The sequence below is a fragment of the Amphiura filiformis genome, unplaced genomic scaffold (genome assembly GCF_039555335.1).
Source record: "Amphiura filiformis unplaced genomic scaffold, Afil_fr2py scaffold_39, whole genome shotgun sequence".
Classification (NCBI taxonomy): Eukaryota; Metazoa; Echinodermata; class Ophiuroidea; order Amphilepidida; family Amphiuridae; genus Amphiura; species Amphiura filiformis.
Genome location: NW_027305503.1, coordinates 127,825 through 141,471, shown reverse-complemented (window position 1 = coordinate 141,471; position 13,647 = coordinate 127,825). Strand labels below are relative to the sequence as shown.

The 13,647-nt window shown below is 32.6% G+C and overlaps 1 protein-coding gene across 1 annotated transcript; it reads left to right on the top strand.

Moving 5' to 3' along the window:
* On the top strand, positions 1–3,661 carry LOC140144103 (uncharacterized). The gene is made up of 3 exons (XM_072165938.1): positions 1–147; positions 1,030–1,149; positions 2,619–3,661. Exons 1-3 carry the CDS (start codon positions 75–77, stop codon positions 3,347–3,349), a joined length of 924 nt encoding a protein of 307 aa, XP_072022039.1. The 5' UTR covers positions 1–74; the 3' UTR covers positions 3,350–3,661.
* Positions 3,662–13,647: the final 9,986 nt, after the last annotated feature.

Sequence of the window (13,647 nt, the reverse complement as noted above, 5' to 3'; positions counted from 1 at the left end):
GTTCAACATTTTTCGTGTATTCATCGTAGTAGATTTCCATTTATTTCATTTTGTAACTATAAGTTATCTATAAAATGGAATCGGAGGAATATGCAGACTTTCGTGAATTTGATGAGCTACAACTAGCGGCCGTTTTTGATGATATCGGTAAGTTTCATCATTTTGTTTCGAAATGTATCGCGGTGAATTATCAACAAACCCTACGAATTCGGAAACTTGTTTCTCATTTAACACGGCCACATCGACCGGGAATGCGCGGAGTCGAAATGTGGTTGCATTTATCTTTTGATAAATGTATTACTTTTAATTTCTACACATAATATCCGGTGAATAGTAGACTTAATTATTATCCGATCGGTGCACGTTTTTGTATTTCGCGTTGGCATGATCCGACAAACACATTTAAACAAAATCCAAAAAAAATCCCCATTTTATGCATGCATGATGCATGCCACTTGCCGGCCAGGCTAGTTAAAAATTCTTTTTTCCAATTTCAAATTCATTTCCTAGCCTGATCATGAGCGATGAAATTATTGAATGCCTGCATATTTCCATAATTTATTTGTTTGTATGACTGCAGTATGTATGAAGTTTTATTAGTACTTTTCGGTCTTGGCTGATCTCGTGTTTGTTAGTCTAGTTTGTATCTCGCCCTTGCAATAAACAATAGCATCAAAATGCAGATTTATATTATTTGGTTTCTCTACTCCCATTAAATGCGAGTCAGTGGTCTACCACTACCAGATCAATCTTGCCACATAATTTGATCTGGTTTTCCTCATCAAGGTCCTTTAGTTTATAATGGTTTGGACTGAAATGTTTTGTTTGAGAATATTTGCACAAAAAAAGTTCAAATCAGATGCGAGGACAAGATATGCACTGTCATGACTGTACACAGGCGAGATGCGAAGGTGAGATACGAAATCATGCTAATAAAGAGTTATGCATACATGTACATGATTGTGACACTTTTTACCTGCTGCAAAGTATTAAAATATGGCCTACATTTGTTTTCTTTCTTTGTAACAGAGGATGAGAGTGATGAGGCTAGTTCTTCCAGTGCAGCCACTGGTTCGACAGCTTCAGGTCCAGAATCTTTGCCCACTACCACATCAGCTACAGCAACAAAACGTACACCACGAAAGAAAGGTAGGACATTATTTTCTTTTGGGGGGGCCAAAATTGATTTGACTGACATTTTTTTCATTTTTTCATCTAATTTTTGCCAAATTTTTAAATCTTTCGGTGATATCTTAATCACAAGAAAGAAAAAAATCCTGACCGACCGACTCTACTTGAAAGTCTTATCAGCCCGTAAAACCATGGTAAAACTGGGTTTTTTTATAATCTATGGCAAAACACATCTACTACATAGGCCGTATAAAATTAATGTTTTGGTTCTTGTCCAGAGGATTTTCATGAATTGATGGAGGGAGGAATTTTTTTTCAATGTAAATTTCCAACAGTGCTTTTTTTTCTTCTTTTAGGTATTGACCCCCTAGAATACTACAAAAAGTCTTGGAAATGATCCATGTTCTCTAATCAACTTATTTATTTAAAGTTCTCTTTAAGTACCGGTATTCAAAAAGTTTAAAATTTGTTGAAAAAATCTTTAAAAAAAAAAATTTAACAAACCCCAGAAATTGAGGGGGGGGGGCAGGTCCTATGGTACTTGGTAAAACAGGTGTTTTGTTTTCCCTTTTCTTTTTTTTAGCCAGTTCCGAATTAAAAACCTTCTTTTTTTTTATTAGTTTTGACTGAAATATTTTGGGGGAAAAAAATCAAAAACTGTTTTAAGCTTCCTGTGATTTGTTGGTGGTGTAAACTAAAGGTTTTCTGCTACAAATTCTCCCATGTATTGATTTTAAATACAAAATTTTAAATTGAGACGACAATAATTCAAAGAAGAACATTTCTTGTGCAAATAATTCTACATTTTTATTCAATTACCGGTATTCAAACTTTATACATTTGTACATCAGACTTTACTATCGAACCTGGACAAAAAGGTTTGTTGTAGAAGAAAATACAAACACTCTTTTAAGAGGTACCGTACCCCAGTACTCATTGCAAACATATTGAAAAATTTACTTTTCTCGGCAACTTCCCAACCAATTTCTTGTGGGAAAATGTGCACGTCCTGTCTTTTAAGAACAACTTTTTTTTTGCTCTTTTGGAATGTTTTGGAATGAAATAGCATGGAAAGAAATTAAATGTTCTAAATTAGTCCAAACAAAAAAAGGTTAGTCTCAAAGCTCACGAGTGGTTTGAAAACAAATGCGAAATGCGGGTTTTTTTATTCCCGACTTATGGTATTTTGAAAAAAAAGTCTGATTTTGGTAGAATTTTTCTTGAAATAAACAAAATTTCTGCATTTTTTTTTTTTTTTTTCAAATCTCGCGATTTTACAAATGCGTGTCTTGAAAATTAATGTAACTTGAACACAGCTGCACTTAATTTTATGCTAAATATTACATTTGTTTGTTTTTTGGTTGTGTAAATGACAATGATTTGTCATTCAGTAAACTAACTGACCATAATGGCTTGGAGAACAGAACCATGTACAATTTCACTAAGACACACATTAATAAAACTTTCTGTTATTTAATTGTCCACAGCCATACCAAGGCCTAAAACGTCTTTCACGCTGGAGAAAGCAACAAGTGCATCAGAGGAGATTCTCTCCGAAGTTATCACACAAATGGATAGCAACGAAATGGTGAACGAGGAGACATTTGAGCATGCTCCTGCTGTTAAGCATGTTACAAGTGTATGCAGAGCAGCTCTACGAGAACGGACATATGGGGTAACGCTCTGGACACAATTTACAGCAATTCTTACACTCTTGTGGCCATCTATCAGAGCTAGTGAGCGATTGAGTTTGGGCTCGCAGAGGCGTCAGGCTATGCAGCAAAGCTTTCACAGTTTCAGAAACACTCCCGTATTTCGCCAGGCAATAAGCAACTTATGTGACCAACTTTGTGGCATCGCTAATCCCCCAATTTTTTTTCTTCAGATGTTTGGAAGAATGCTCTTTCAGAACCTTACCCTAAGGCATGAACAAATTCCACCCCAGGACCAACCAGCCACAATTCGCAAATTTGATGCAATAGAGGAGAATGCCCTACGATATACCTCTGGGTATATGGCGAAGGCCCTTCCAAATAAAATTGCCCACATGTCATCAGGAAAGGCGCAGATGCAGCAGGTGATTGACAACATGACCAAGGGTAGTAATAAAGAAACACGGCTCAGCTATACCAAAGAGTGGGTTACATCGCAAACAAGAGGTGGACTAAAAATTGTGAACGACTTAACATACCTCTTTTTTCCGACAGTTGGAAACTAATGTCCGCAACAACTTACCCGGATCAGTCGATAAGCTACGTGGCACTGACATTAGGGAATTTTGTGTGCATGCTGCACTGTCAGACACCAAATTACTGGAATTCTGGGATAAGATGTCCAGTGGGCACATAACCTCAGAGCAGGATGCACTAGTGCTCCTCCAGTGCATTGTTGACTTTTATATACAAATTAGAGGATTTTCCTTTGCCAGGGTGATTCTTGAGCGTTACAAGATGTTATCAAAAAAATCAACCAAAGGATCACGGGGACTCCGTACAGGTTTGAAGAGGGGTACAGCTGCTGCAAGCACAGATACTACTAGTCCAGGAGCAAGATCCCACAGGGGGCCTAAATAAGGACTTGGTTCACCCTCCACTACATACAAGGTTTGACACCATAGGTAGTTAGTATGGACCCTCTAGATCACTGCTAGGTAGGTAGTGGACTCAAATTGTGGTATCACTTTTTTTTTACAGGTCATTTTATGTATGGACGTATAATCGCATAAAATCACCAAAAATAGGACAAAATTAAGGGGTAGGGGAGATATAAATTCCCATAACTCAACTTTTACTCTTGATTTTGAATTCATTTTGGTATCAATATGTAGCTAAATGATTTTCCTAACTTTCTAGTATTATTTTTAAACAAAAACAGGTTTCATTTGAGGATATTTGGAAGTATATAGTCCATAAATGAGTGGTAATCTGATTTTTTAAACCATATGTGTAAAGTTTGACATTGGCCTCAAATCTCACAACTATACCACTTTATATTTTCAAAATTGATTCAGTTTCCATTTTTAATTTTTTAATTTAAATTTTAATGTTTAATTTTGTTTTTAATGTTAAGCATATCAAGGGAAACATTATTGTAACAATTCCAATCATTATAATATGTATGAGTTCGTTGGGGTGTCTGTGGGACGAGGTGTGTGTGTGTGTGGGGGGGAGCTGGGTGTACATAGGGTATGTGTGGGGTGAGGGATGAATGTGTGTGTACATGTCTTAATATGTCACTTCACTGCACCAACTTCCATTTACAAAATCCGTTAAGTTTCCATTGATGTGAATATTTATGTGTAGGACGTGAGTAACCACTGGGAAAAAGACAAAAAAATTTTTAAAAAAACCCCAAAAACCCAACAAAAACTGATGTTGATTTCCCTCGTATATCAGCATAACATAGAAAAATATTAAGGGGTAAGGGAAAATAAATCATCAGAACTCAATATTTTACTCATGATATTGACTTCATCTTGGTATTAATTCTATTCAATTCAATTTAATATGTATATCTAATTGATTGTTCTAACTTGTTTGTATTATTTTAAAGCAAAGCGACCATTAGTTGTCAGGTAGATACACAGAAACTGTGAGAAAAGGGTACGTTTTCTATGTCTAACAGCGTAAATATGACAATATTAGGGGTAGGGGAAATATAAACTGCCATAACTCAACTTTTACTCATGAAAATGAATTCATCTTGGTATCAAAATGTATCTAAGTGATTGTTCTAACTTTCTAGTATCATTTTAAAGCAAAGCAACCATTAGTTGTCAGACAGATATACAGAAACTGTGAGGAAAAGGTAACTTTTCTATGTCTAACAGCGTGAAGATGACAATATTACGGGGTAGGGAAATGTAAACTGTCATAACTCAACTTTTACTCATGAAAATGAATTCATCTTGGTATCAAAATATATCCAAGTTATTGGTCTAGCTTTCTAGTATTATCTTAAAGCAAAGCGACCATTATTTGTCAGGCAGATATACAGAAACTGTGAGGAAAAGGTAAATTTTCTATGTCTAACAGCGTAAAATGACAATATTAAGGGGGTAAGGGAAATTTATAACTGCCATAACTCAACTTTTACTCATGAAAATGAATTCATCTTGGTATCAAAATGTATCTAAGTGACTGTTCTAACTTTCTAGTATTATTTTAAAGCAAAGCGACCATTATTTGTCAGGTAGATACACAGTATTTGTGAAGAAAAGGTAACTATTCTATGTCTAACAGCATAAATAAATATGACAATATTAAGGGGTAGGGGAAATATAAACTGCCACAACTCAACTTTTACTCATGAAAATGAATTCATCTTGGTATCAAAATGTATTTAAGTGATTGTTCTAACTTTCTAGTATTATTTCAAAGCAAAGCGATCATTAGTTGTCAGGTAGATACACAGTATTTGTGAGGAAAAGGTAACTATTCTATGTCTAACAGCATAAATAAATATGACAATATTAAGGGGTCGGGGAAATATAAACTGCCACAACTCAACTTTTACTCATGAAAATGAATTCATCTTGGTATCAAAATGTATTTAAGTGATTGTTCTAACTTTCTAGTATTATTTCAAAGCAAAGCGATCATTAGTTGTCAGGTAGATACACAGTAACTGTGAGGAAAGGGTAAATATTCTATGTCTAACAGCGTAAATATGACAATATTATGGGGTAGGGGAAATGTAAACTGCCATAACTCAACTTTTACTCATGAAAATGAATTCATCTTGGTATCAAAATGTATCTGATTGGCTGTTCTAACTTTCTATAAACAAAGCGATCATTAGTTGTCAGGTAGATACACAGAAACTGTCAGAAGAAGTCATTTTCTATATCTAGCAGCGTAATAGACCGTTCACAAACACTTGTAAGGGAGGGCCTGATGCAAAAAAAAATTTCATCGCAAAATATTCTTTCGAGCCCCCCCCCCCTTTACAGACCTTAAAAATTGTAGGGCCCCTTTTGACATGAAAATTATGGGTCAACCCCATAGAAAATCATATAAACTCAATTTTTCCAGGAAAATTTATGATCATTTTTTTCAGGCCCCCCCTAGGAGGGTCAAAATTTTCAGACCCCTCCCCTTTTTGCATCAGGCCCCCCTTACAAGTGTTTGTGAACGGTCCCTAAATATGACAATATCAAGGTAGGGGAAATATAAACTCCCATAACTCAACTTTTACTCTTGATAATGAATTCATCGAACGTTCTGGTATCATTAGTTGTAATGTAGATACAAAGGAAATGTGAGAAAAAACTTCCATGTGTAACAGTGTCAAATATGATAATATTAAGGGTAGGGGAAATATTACCATAACTCAACTTTGGCTGCATTAACTGTGAAGGGGAACACAGGAATACAAATCGTTGCACCAAAATTTGAATGTAGTATACGATTGAGGTTTCTTACGTTAATTGGTGCAATTGGACCATTTTAAAAATTTGACCTTTATTTATGATATTGATATATTCGACGTTATAACCCCTGAACTAAGCTTCGTAGAACTATGACAATTGTCTTTTTTTTAATTCTTAGCGATGAGAGGAACAATTTGAGATTACAACATTACAACATGATAGGATAATTTTTTAGTATTGGCCCCATTATGACCTTCAACCCCTCGTGGGAAACTTAATTGCTTTTAAAATAATGCCAGAAAATGAGAACAATCAAATAGCTACATATTGATGCCAAAATGGAATTCATTTTCGTCAGTGAAACTTGTGTTTTGGTGATTTGTATGTCCCTTTCCCTTAATATTGTCATATTTTACTCTGTTAGACATTGAATATTAACATTTTCATTTTATGTCTATCTACCTGACAACTAATGAATTTTAAGTTGCTTTTAAAATAATACTAGAAAGTTAGAACTATCAAATAGCTACATATTGATGCCAAAATGGAATTCATTTTCGTCAGTGAAACCTGTGTTTTGGTGATTTGTATGTCCCCTTACCCCTTAATATTGTCATATTTTACGCTGTTGGACATTGAATATTAACATTTTCATACATTTTATGTCTATCTACCGGACAACTAATGGCTTAATTGCTTTTAAAATAATACTAGAAGGTTAGAACTATCAAATAGCTACATATTGATACCAAAATGAATTCATTTTCATCAGTAAAACTTGAGTTTGGTTGATTTGTATTTCCCATTACCCCATAATATTGTCATATTTTACGCTGTTAGACATTGAATATTAACATTTTCATACATTTTATGTCTATCTACCGGACAACTAATGGCTTAATTGCTTTTAAAATAATACTAGAAGGTTAGAACTATCAAATAGCTACATATTGATACCAAAATGAATTCATTTTCATCAGTAAAACTTGAGTTTGGGTGATTTGTATGTCCCCTTACCCCTTAATATTGTCATATGTTACGCTGTTAGACATTGAATATTAACATTTTCATACATTTTATGTCTATCTACCGGACAATAAATGGCTTAATTGCTTTTAAAATAATACTAGAAGGTTAGAACTATCAAATAGCTACATATTGATACCAAAATGAATTCATTTTCATCAGTAAAACTTGAGTTTGGGTGATTTGTATGTCCCTTACCCTTAATATTGTCATATGTTACGCTGTTAGACATTGAATATTAACATTTTCATACATTTTATGTCTATCTACCGGACAACTAATGGCTTAATTGCTTTTAAAATAATACTAGAAGGTTAGAACTATCAAATAGCTACATATTGATACCAAAATGAATTCATTTTCATCAGTAAAACTTGAGTTTGGGTGATTTGTATGTCCCCTTACCTCTTAATATTGTCATATGTTACGCTGTTAGACATTGAATATTAACATTTTCATACATTTTATGTCTATCTACCGGACAACTAATGGCTTAATTGCTTTTAAAATAATACTAGAAGGTTAGAACTATCAAATAGCTACATATTGATACCAAAATGAATTCATTTTCATCAGTAAAACTTGAGTTTTGGTGATTTGTATGTCCCCTACACCTTAATATTGTCATATTTTACGCTGTTAGACATTGAATATTAACATTTTTCTCATATTGTATGTTTAACTACCTGATAACTAATGGTTTAATTGTTTTTAAAATAATGCCAGAAAATGAGAACAATCAAATAGCTACATATTGATACCAAAATGGAATTCATTTTCGTCAGTGAAACCTGTGTTTTGGTGATTTGTATGTCCCCTTACCCCTTAATATTGTCATATTTTACGCTGTTAGACATTGAATATTAACATTTTCATACATTTTATGTCTATCTACCGGACAATAAATGGCTTAATTGCTTTTAAAATAATACTAGAAGGTTAGAACTATCAAATAGCTACATATTGATACCAAAATGAATTCATTTTCATCAGTAAAACTTGAGTTTGGGTGATTTGTATGTCCCTTACCCTTAATATTGTCATATGTTACGCTGTTAGACATTGAATATTAACATTTTCATACATTTTATGTCTATCTACCGGACAACTAATGGCTTAATTGCTTTTAAAATAATACTAGAAGGTTAGAACTATCAAATAGCTACATATTGATACCAAAATGAATTCATTTTCATCAGTAAAACTTGAGTTTGGGTGATTTGTATGTCCCTTACCCTTAATATTGTCATATGTTACGCTGTTAGACATTAAAGATTAACATTTTCATACATTTTATGTCTATCTACCGGACAATAAATGGCTTAATTGCTTTTAAAATAATACTAGAAGGTTAGAACTATCAAATAGCTACATATTGATACCAAAATGAATTCATTTTCATCAGTAAAACTTGAGTTTGGGTGATTTGTATGTCCCCTTACCCCTTAATATTGTCATATGTTACGCTGTTAGACATTGAATATTAACATTTTCATACATTTTATGTCTATCTACCGGACAACTAATGGCTTAATTGCTTTTAAAATAATACTAGAAGGTTAGAACTATCAAATAGCTACATATTGATACCAAAATGAATTCATTTTCATCAGTAAAACTTGAGTTTGGGTGATTTGTATGTCCCCTTACCTCTTAATATTGTCATATGTTACGCTGTTAGACATTGAATATTAACATTTTCATACATTTTATGTCTATCTACCGGACAACTAATGGCTTAATTGCTTTTAAAATAATACTAGAAGGTTAGAACTATCAAATAGCTACATATTGATACCAAAATGAATTCATTTTCATCAGTAAAACTTGAGTTTTGGTGATTTGTATGTCCCCTACACCTTAATATTGTCATATTTTACGCTGTTAGACATTGAATATTAACATTTTTCTCATATTGTATGTTTAACTACCTGATAACTAATGGTTTAATTGTTTTTAAAATAATGCCAGAAAATGAGAACAATCAAATAGCTACATATTGATACCAAAATGGAATTCATTTTCGTCAGTGAAACCTGTGTTTTGGTGATTTGTATGTCCTCATCACACTTAATATTGTCATATTTTACGCTGTTAGACATTGAATATTAACATTTTCATACATTTTATGTCTATCTACCGGACAATAAATGGCTTAATTGCTTTTAAAATAATACTAGAAGGTTAGAACTATCAAATAGCTACATATTGATACCAAAATGAATTCATTTTCATCAGTAAAACTTGAGTTTGGGTGATTTATGTCCCTTACCCCTTAATATTGTCATATGTTACGCTGTTAGACATTGAATATTAACATTTTCATACATTTTATGTCTATCTACCGGACAACTAATGGCTTAATTGCTTTTAAAATAATACTAGAAGGTTAGAACTATCAAATAGCTACATATTGATACCAAAATGAATTCATTTTCATCAGTAAAACTTGAGTTTGGGTGATTTGTATGTCCCCTTACCTCTTAATATTGTCATATGTTACGCTGTTAGACATTGAATATTAACATTTTCATACATTTTATGTCTATCTACCGGACAACTAATGGCTTAATTGCTTTTAAAATAATACTAGAAGGTTAGAACTATCAAATAGCTACATATTGATACCAAAATGAATTCATTTTCATCAGTAAAACTTGAGTTTTGGTGATTTGTATGTCCCCTACACCTTAATATTGTCATATTTTACGCTGTTAGACATTGAATATTAACATTTTTCTCATATTGTATGTTTAACTACCTGATAACTAATGGTTTAATTGTTTTTAAAATAATGCCAGAAAATGAGAACAATCAAATAGCTACATATTGATACCAAAATGGAATTCATTTTCGTCAGTGAAACCTGTGTTTTGGTGATTTGTATGTCCCCTTACCCCTTAATATTGTCATATTTTACGCTGTTAGACATTGAATATTAACATTTTCATACATTTTATGTCTATCTACCGGACAATAAATGGCTTAATTGCTTTTAAAATAATACTAGAAGGTTAGAACTATCAAATAGCTACATATTGATACCAAAATGAATTCATTTTCATCAGTAAAACTTGAGTTTGGGTGATTTGTATGTCCCTTACCCTTAATATTGTCATATGTTACGCTGTTAGACATTGAATATTAACATTTTCATACATTTTATGTCTATCTACCGGACAACTAATGGCTTAATTGCTTTTAAAATAATACTAGAAGGTTAGAACTATCAAATAGCTACATATTGATACCAAAATGAATTCATTTTCATCAGTAAAACTTGAGTTTGGGTGATTTGTATGTCCCCTTACCCCTTAATATTGTCATATGTTACGCTGTTAGACATTGAATATTAACATTTTCATACATTTTATGTCTATCTACCGGACAACTAATGGCTTAATTGCTTTTAAAATAATACTAGAAGGTTAGAACTATCAAATAGCTACATATTGATACCAAAATGAATTCATTTTCATCAGTAAAACTTGAGTTTTGGTGTTTGTATGTCCCCTACCCCTTAATATTGTCATATTTTACGCTGTTAGACATTGAATATTAACATTTTTCTCATATTGTATGTTTAACTACCTGATAACTAATGGTTTAATTGTTTTTAAAATAATGCCAGAAAATGAGAACAATCAAATAGCTACATATTGATACCAAAATGGAATTCATTTTCGTCAGTGAAATCTGTGTTTTGGTGATTTGTATGTCCCCTTACCCCTTAATATTGTCATATTTTACGCTGTTAGACATTGAATATTAACATGTTCGTACATTTTATGTCTATCTACCTCACAACTAATGGTTTAATTGCTTTTAAATAATACTAGAAAGTTAGAACTAACAATTAACTACATATTGTTACCAAAATGAATTCATTTTCATCAGTAAAACTTGAGTTTTGGTGATTTGAATATCCCCTACACCTTAATATTGTCATATTTTACGGTACTACACCTGAAAAATTGACATTTTTTAACATTTTATGTCTTTCCAGCTAACAATTAATGGTTATTTTGCTTTAAAAGATTACAACAACCAAATAGCTATATATAAATGCCAAAATGAATGAATTATAATGAATAAATGTCGAGTTACGTTGGTTTGTATGTCCCCTAACCTTTAATATTGTCAAATTTTACGCTGTTACACATTGGAAAATTAACATTTTTATCATATTTTATGTCTATCTTGTGGTTTTTCTGTTAAAAATAATACTGGAAAGTTAGAACAATCAATTAGCTACATGTTGATACCAAAATGAATTCATTATTATGAGTAAAGGTTGAGTTATGGTGGTTTTTATTTCCCCTACCCCTTAATAATGCCATATTTGACATGGTTATACATAGAAAAGTAACCTTTTCTCACATTTTATGGCTATCCACCTGACAATTAATGTTTGCTTTGCTTTAAAATAATACTAACACGTTTGAACAATCAATTAGCTACATATTAATTCGAAAATGAATTCCTTATCATGAGTTGAAGTTGAGTTTATATTTCCCCTACCCCTTAATATTGTTACACACGCTGCTACATGTGGAAAAGTAACTATTTTTTTTACATTTTCAGTCTATTTTTCTGACAAACAGCGGTTGATCTCACACCCACACATATAAATATTCAAAATATTACATGAATGGCAACTTAACAAACAAATTTTGTTAATAGAACTTATATAGTTCAGCCGAGTGACATATTAAAACATGTAAAACACCCCAACCCTGAACCCTATACACACCCCGCACCCACCACACCTCCCCCCCCCCCCCACACACACCTACCCCAAACCCACACAACACAAACCAACATGCAAGCAAACATGCACATACATAAATATTTGAACCAGAACATCAAAGTTTGCCTAGATATGCTTGATATTAAAAACAAAATTAAAAAAAGGAAACTTAATTAATTTTGAAAATAGAAATTGGCACAATAGTAAAATTTGAAGCCAATGTCACAAAAACACCCACCCTGCGCATTGTTGTGAAAAATCTGATTTTTCACTGGTGTATGGACTGGCCACTTCCAATCATGATCAAATGAAACCTAGGTTTGCTTTCAAATAATACTAGGCAGTTAGAACAATCAATTAGCTACATATTCATACCAAAATAAATTCATTATTATGAGTAAAAGTTGAGTTATGAGAATTTATATCTCCCCTACCCCTTAATTTTGTCCTATTTTTGGTGATTTTATGCGATTATACGTCCACACATAAAATGATCTGTAAAAAAAAAGTGATACCACAATTTGAGTCCACTACCTACCTAGCAGTGATCTAGAGGGTCCATACTAACTACCTATGGTGTCAAACCTTGTATGTAGTGGAGGGTGAACGAAGTCATTTTTTTGAGGTTGCTGCTCCTGTACTATACGCAGTAAAAACATTTACGAAATTTAAATCAAACATATCTAGCTCTTTTAAGGTGACAGAAAAAACAACAATAAGTTCTATGCGCCCAACCGATCGACCCAGATTTTACTTTTTAGGTATTTTTTGGCAGACTCTTGGCCGAAGTTGATTGATTTTGACCAGATTTTTTGTTTTAAAAAATTCAAAACATTTTCAATATTTGTTTGCACAGTGATCTTTAGGATCATTTAGAGTCTCCAGAAAATGAAAAAAAAACAGGCCTTCAAAATCCTTGACAATTCACGGCGCCCATAGAACAAGAGCTTTTTTTTTTTTTTCTCACCTTTTGTGAAAAGAATATTTAAAATGTCCCAAATCATTAAATACCAATGAAAAAGGTTTGTCACCTTTTATTGTTTACATTTTGGAAATACATATAATCTATTTCTTTCAAGTTAACAATATAATGTCAAAATTTTGTCACAGTTTTATGTTTACAACAACGGTTATTTGTCGTAATTACAGTTTCCAGTAAATAAGAACTAATTATCAGTGTTATCTTCATGTACAGGAAACTTGGTGCATGGATGTACACTGGTATCATAGACTATAAAACACTTATTGTATCATTCAACTTGCATCTTGATATACCTGTACATGTATATTATTGCGTGCAATACACATACATTTGCGTATCATATCTTACCAAGTTTATTTGGATGAAGAATCTTTCTCATGAGTCGGT

Bases quoted from the DNA above. Each gene is read 5' to 3' on its own strand.
- LOC140144103 (XM_072165938.1), top strand. From the start codon at position 75: ATGGAATCGGAGGAATATGCAGACTTTCGTGAATTTGATGAGCTACAA. The intron at 148-1,029 runs GTAAGTTTCATC...TCTTTGTAACAG, and splicing joins GGCCGTTTTTGATGATATCG to AGGATGAGAGTGATGAGGCT. The intron at 1,150-2,618 runs GTAGGACATTAT...AATTGTCCACAG, and splicing joins ACGTACACCACGAAAGAAAG to CCATACCAAGGCCTAAAACG.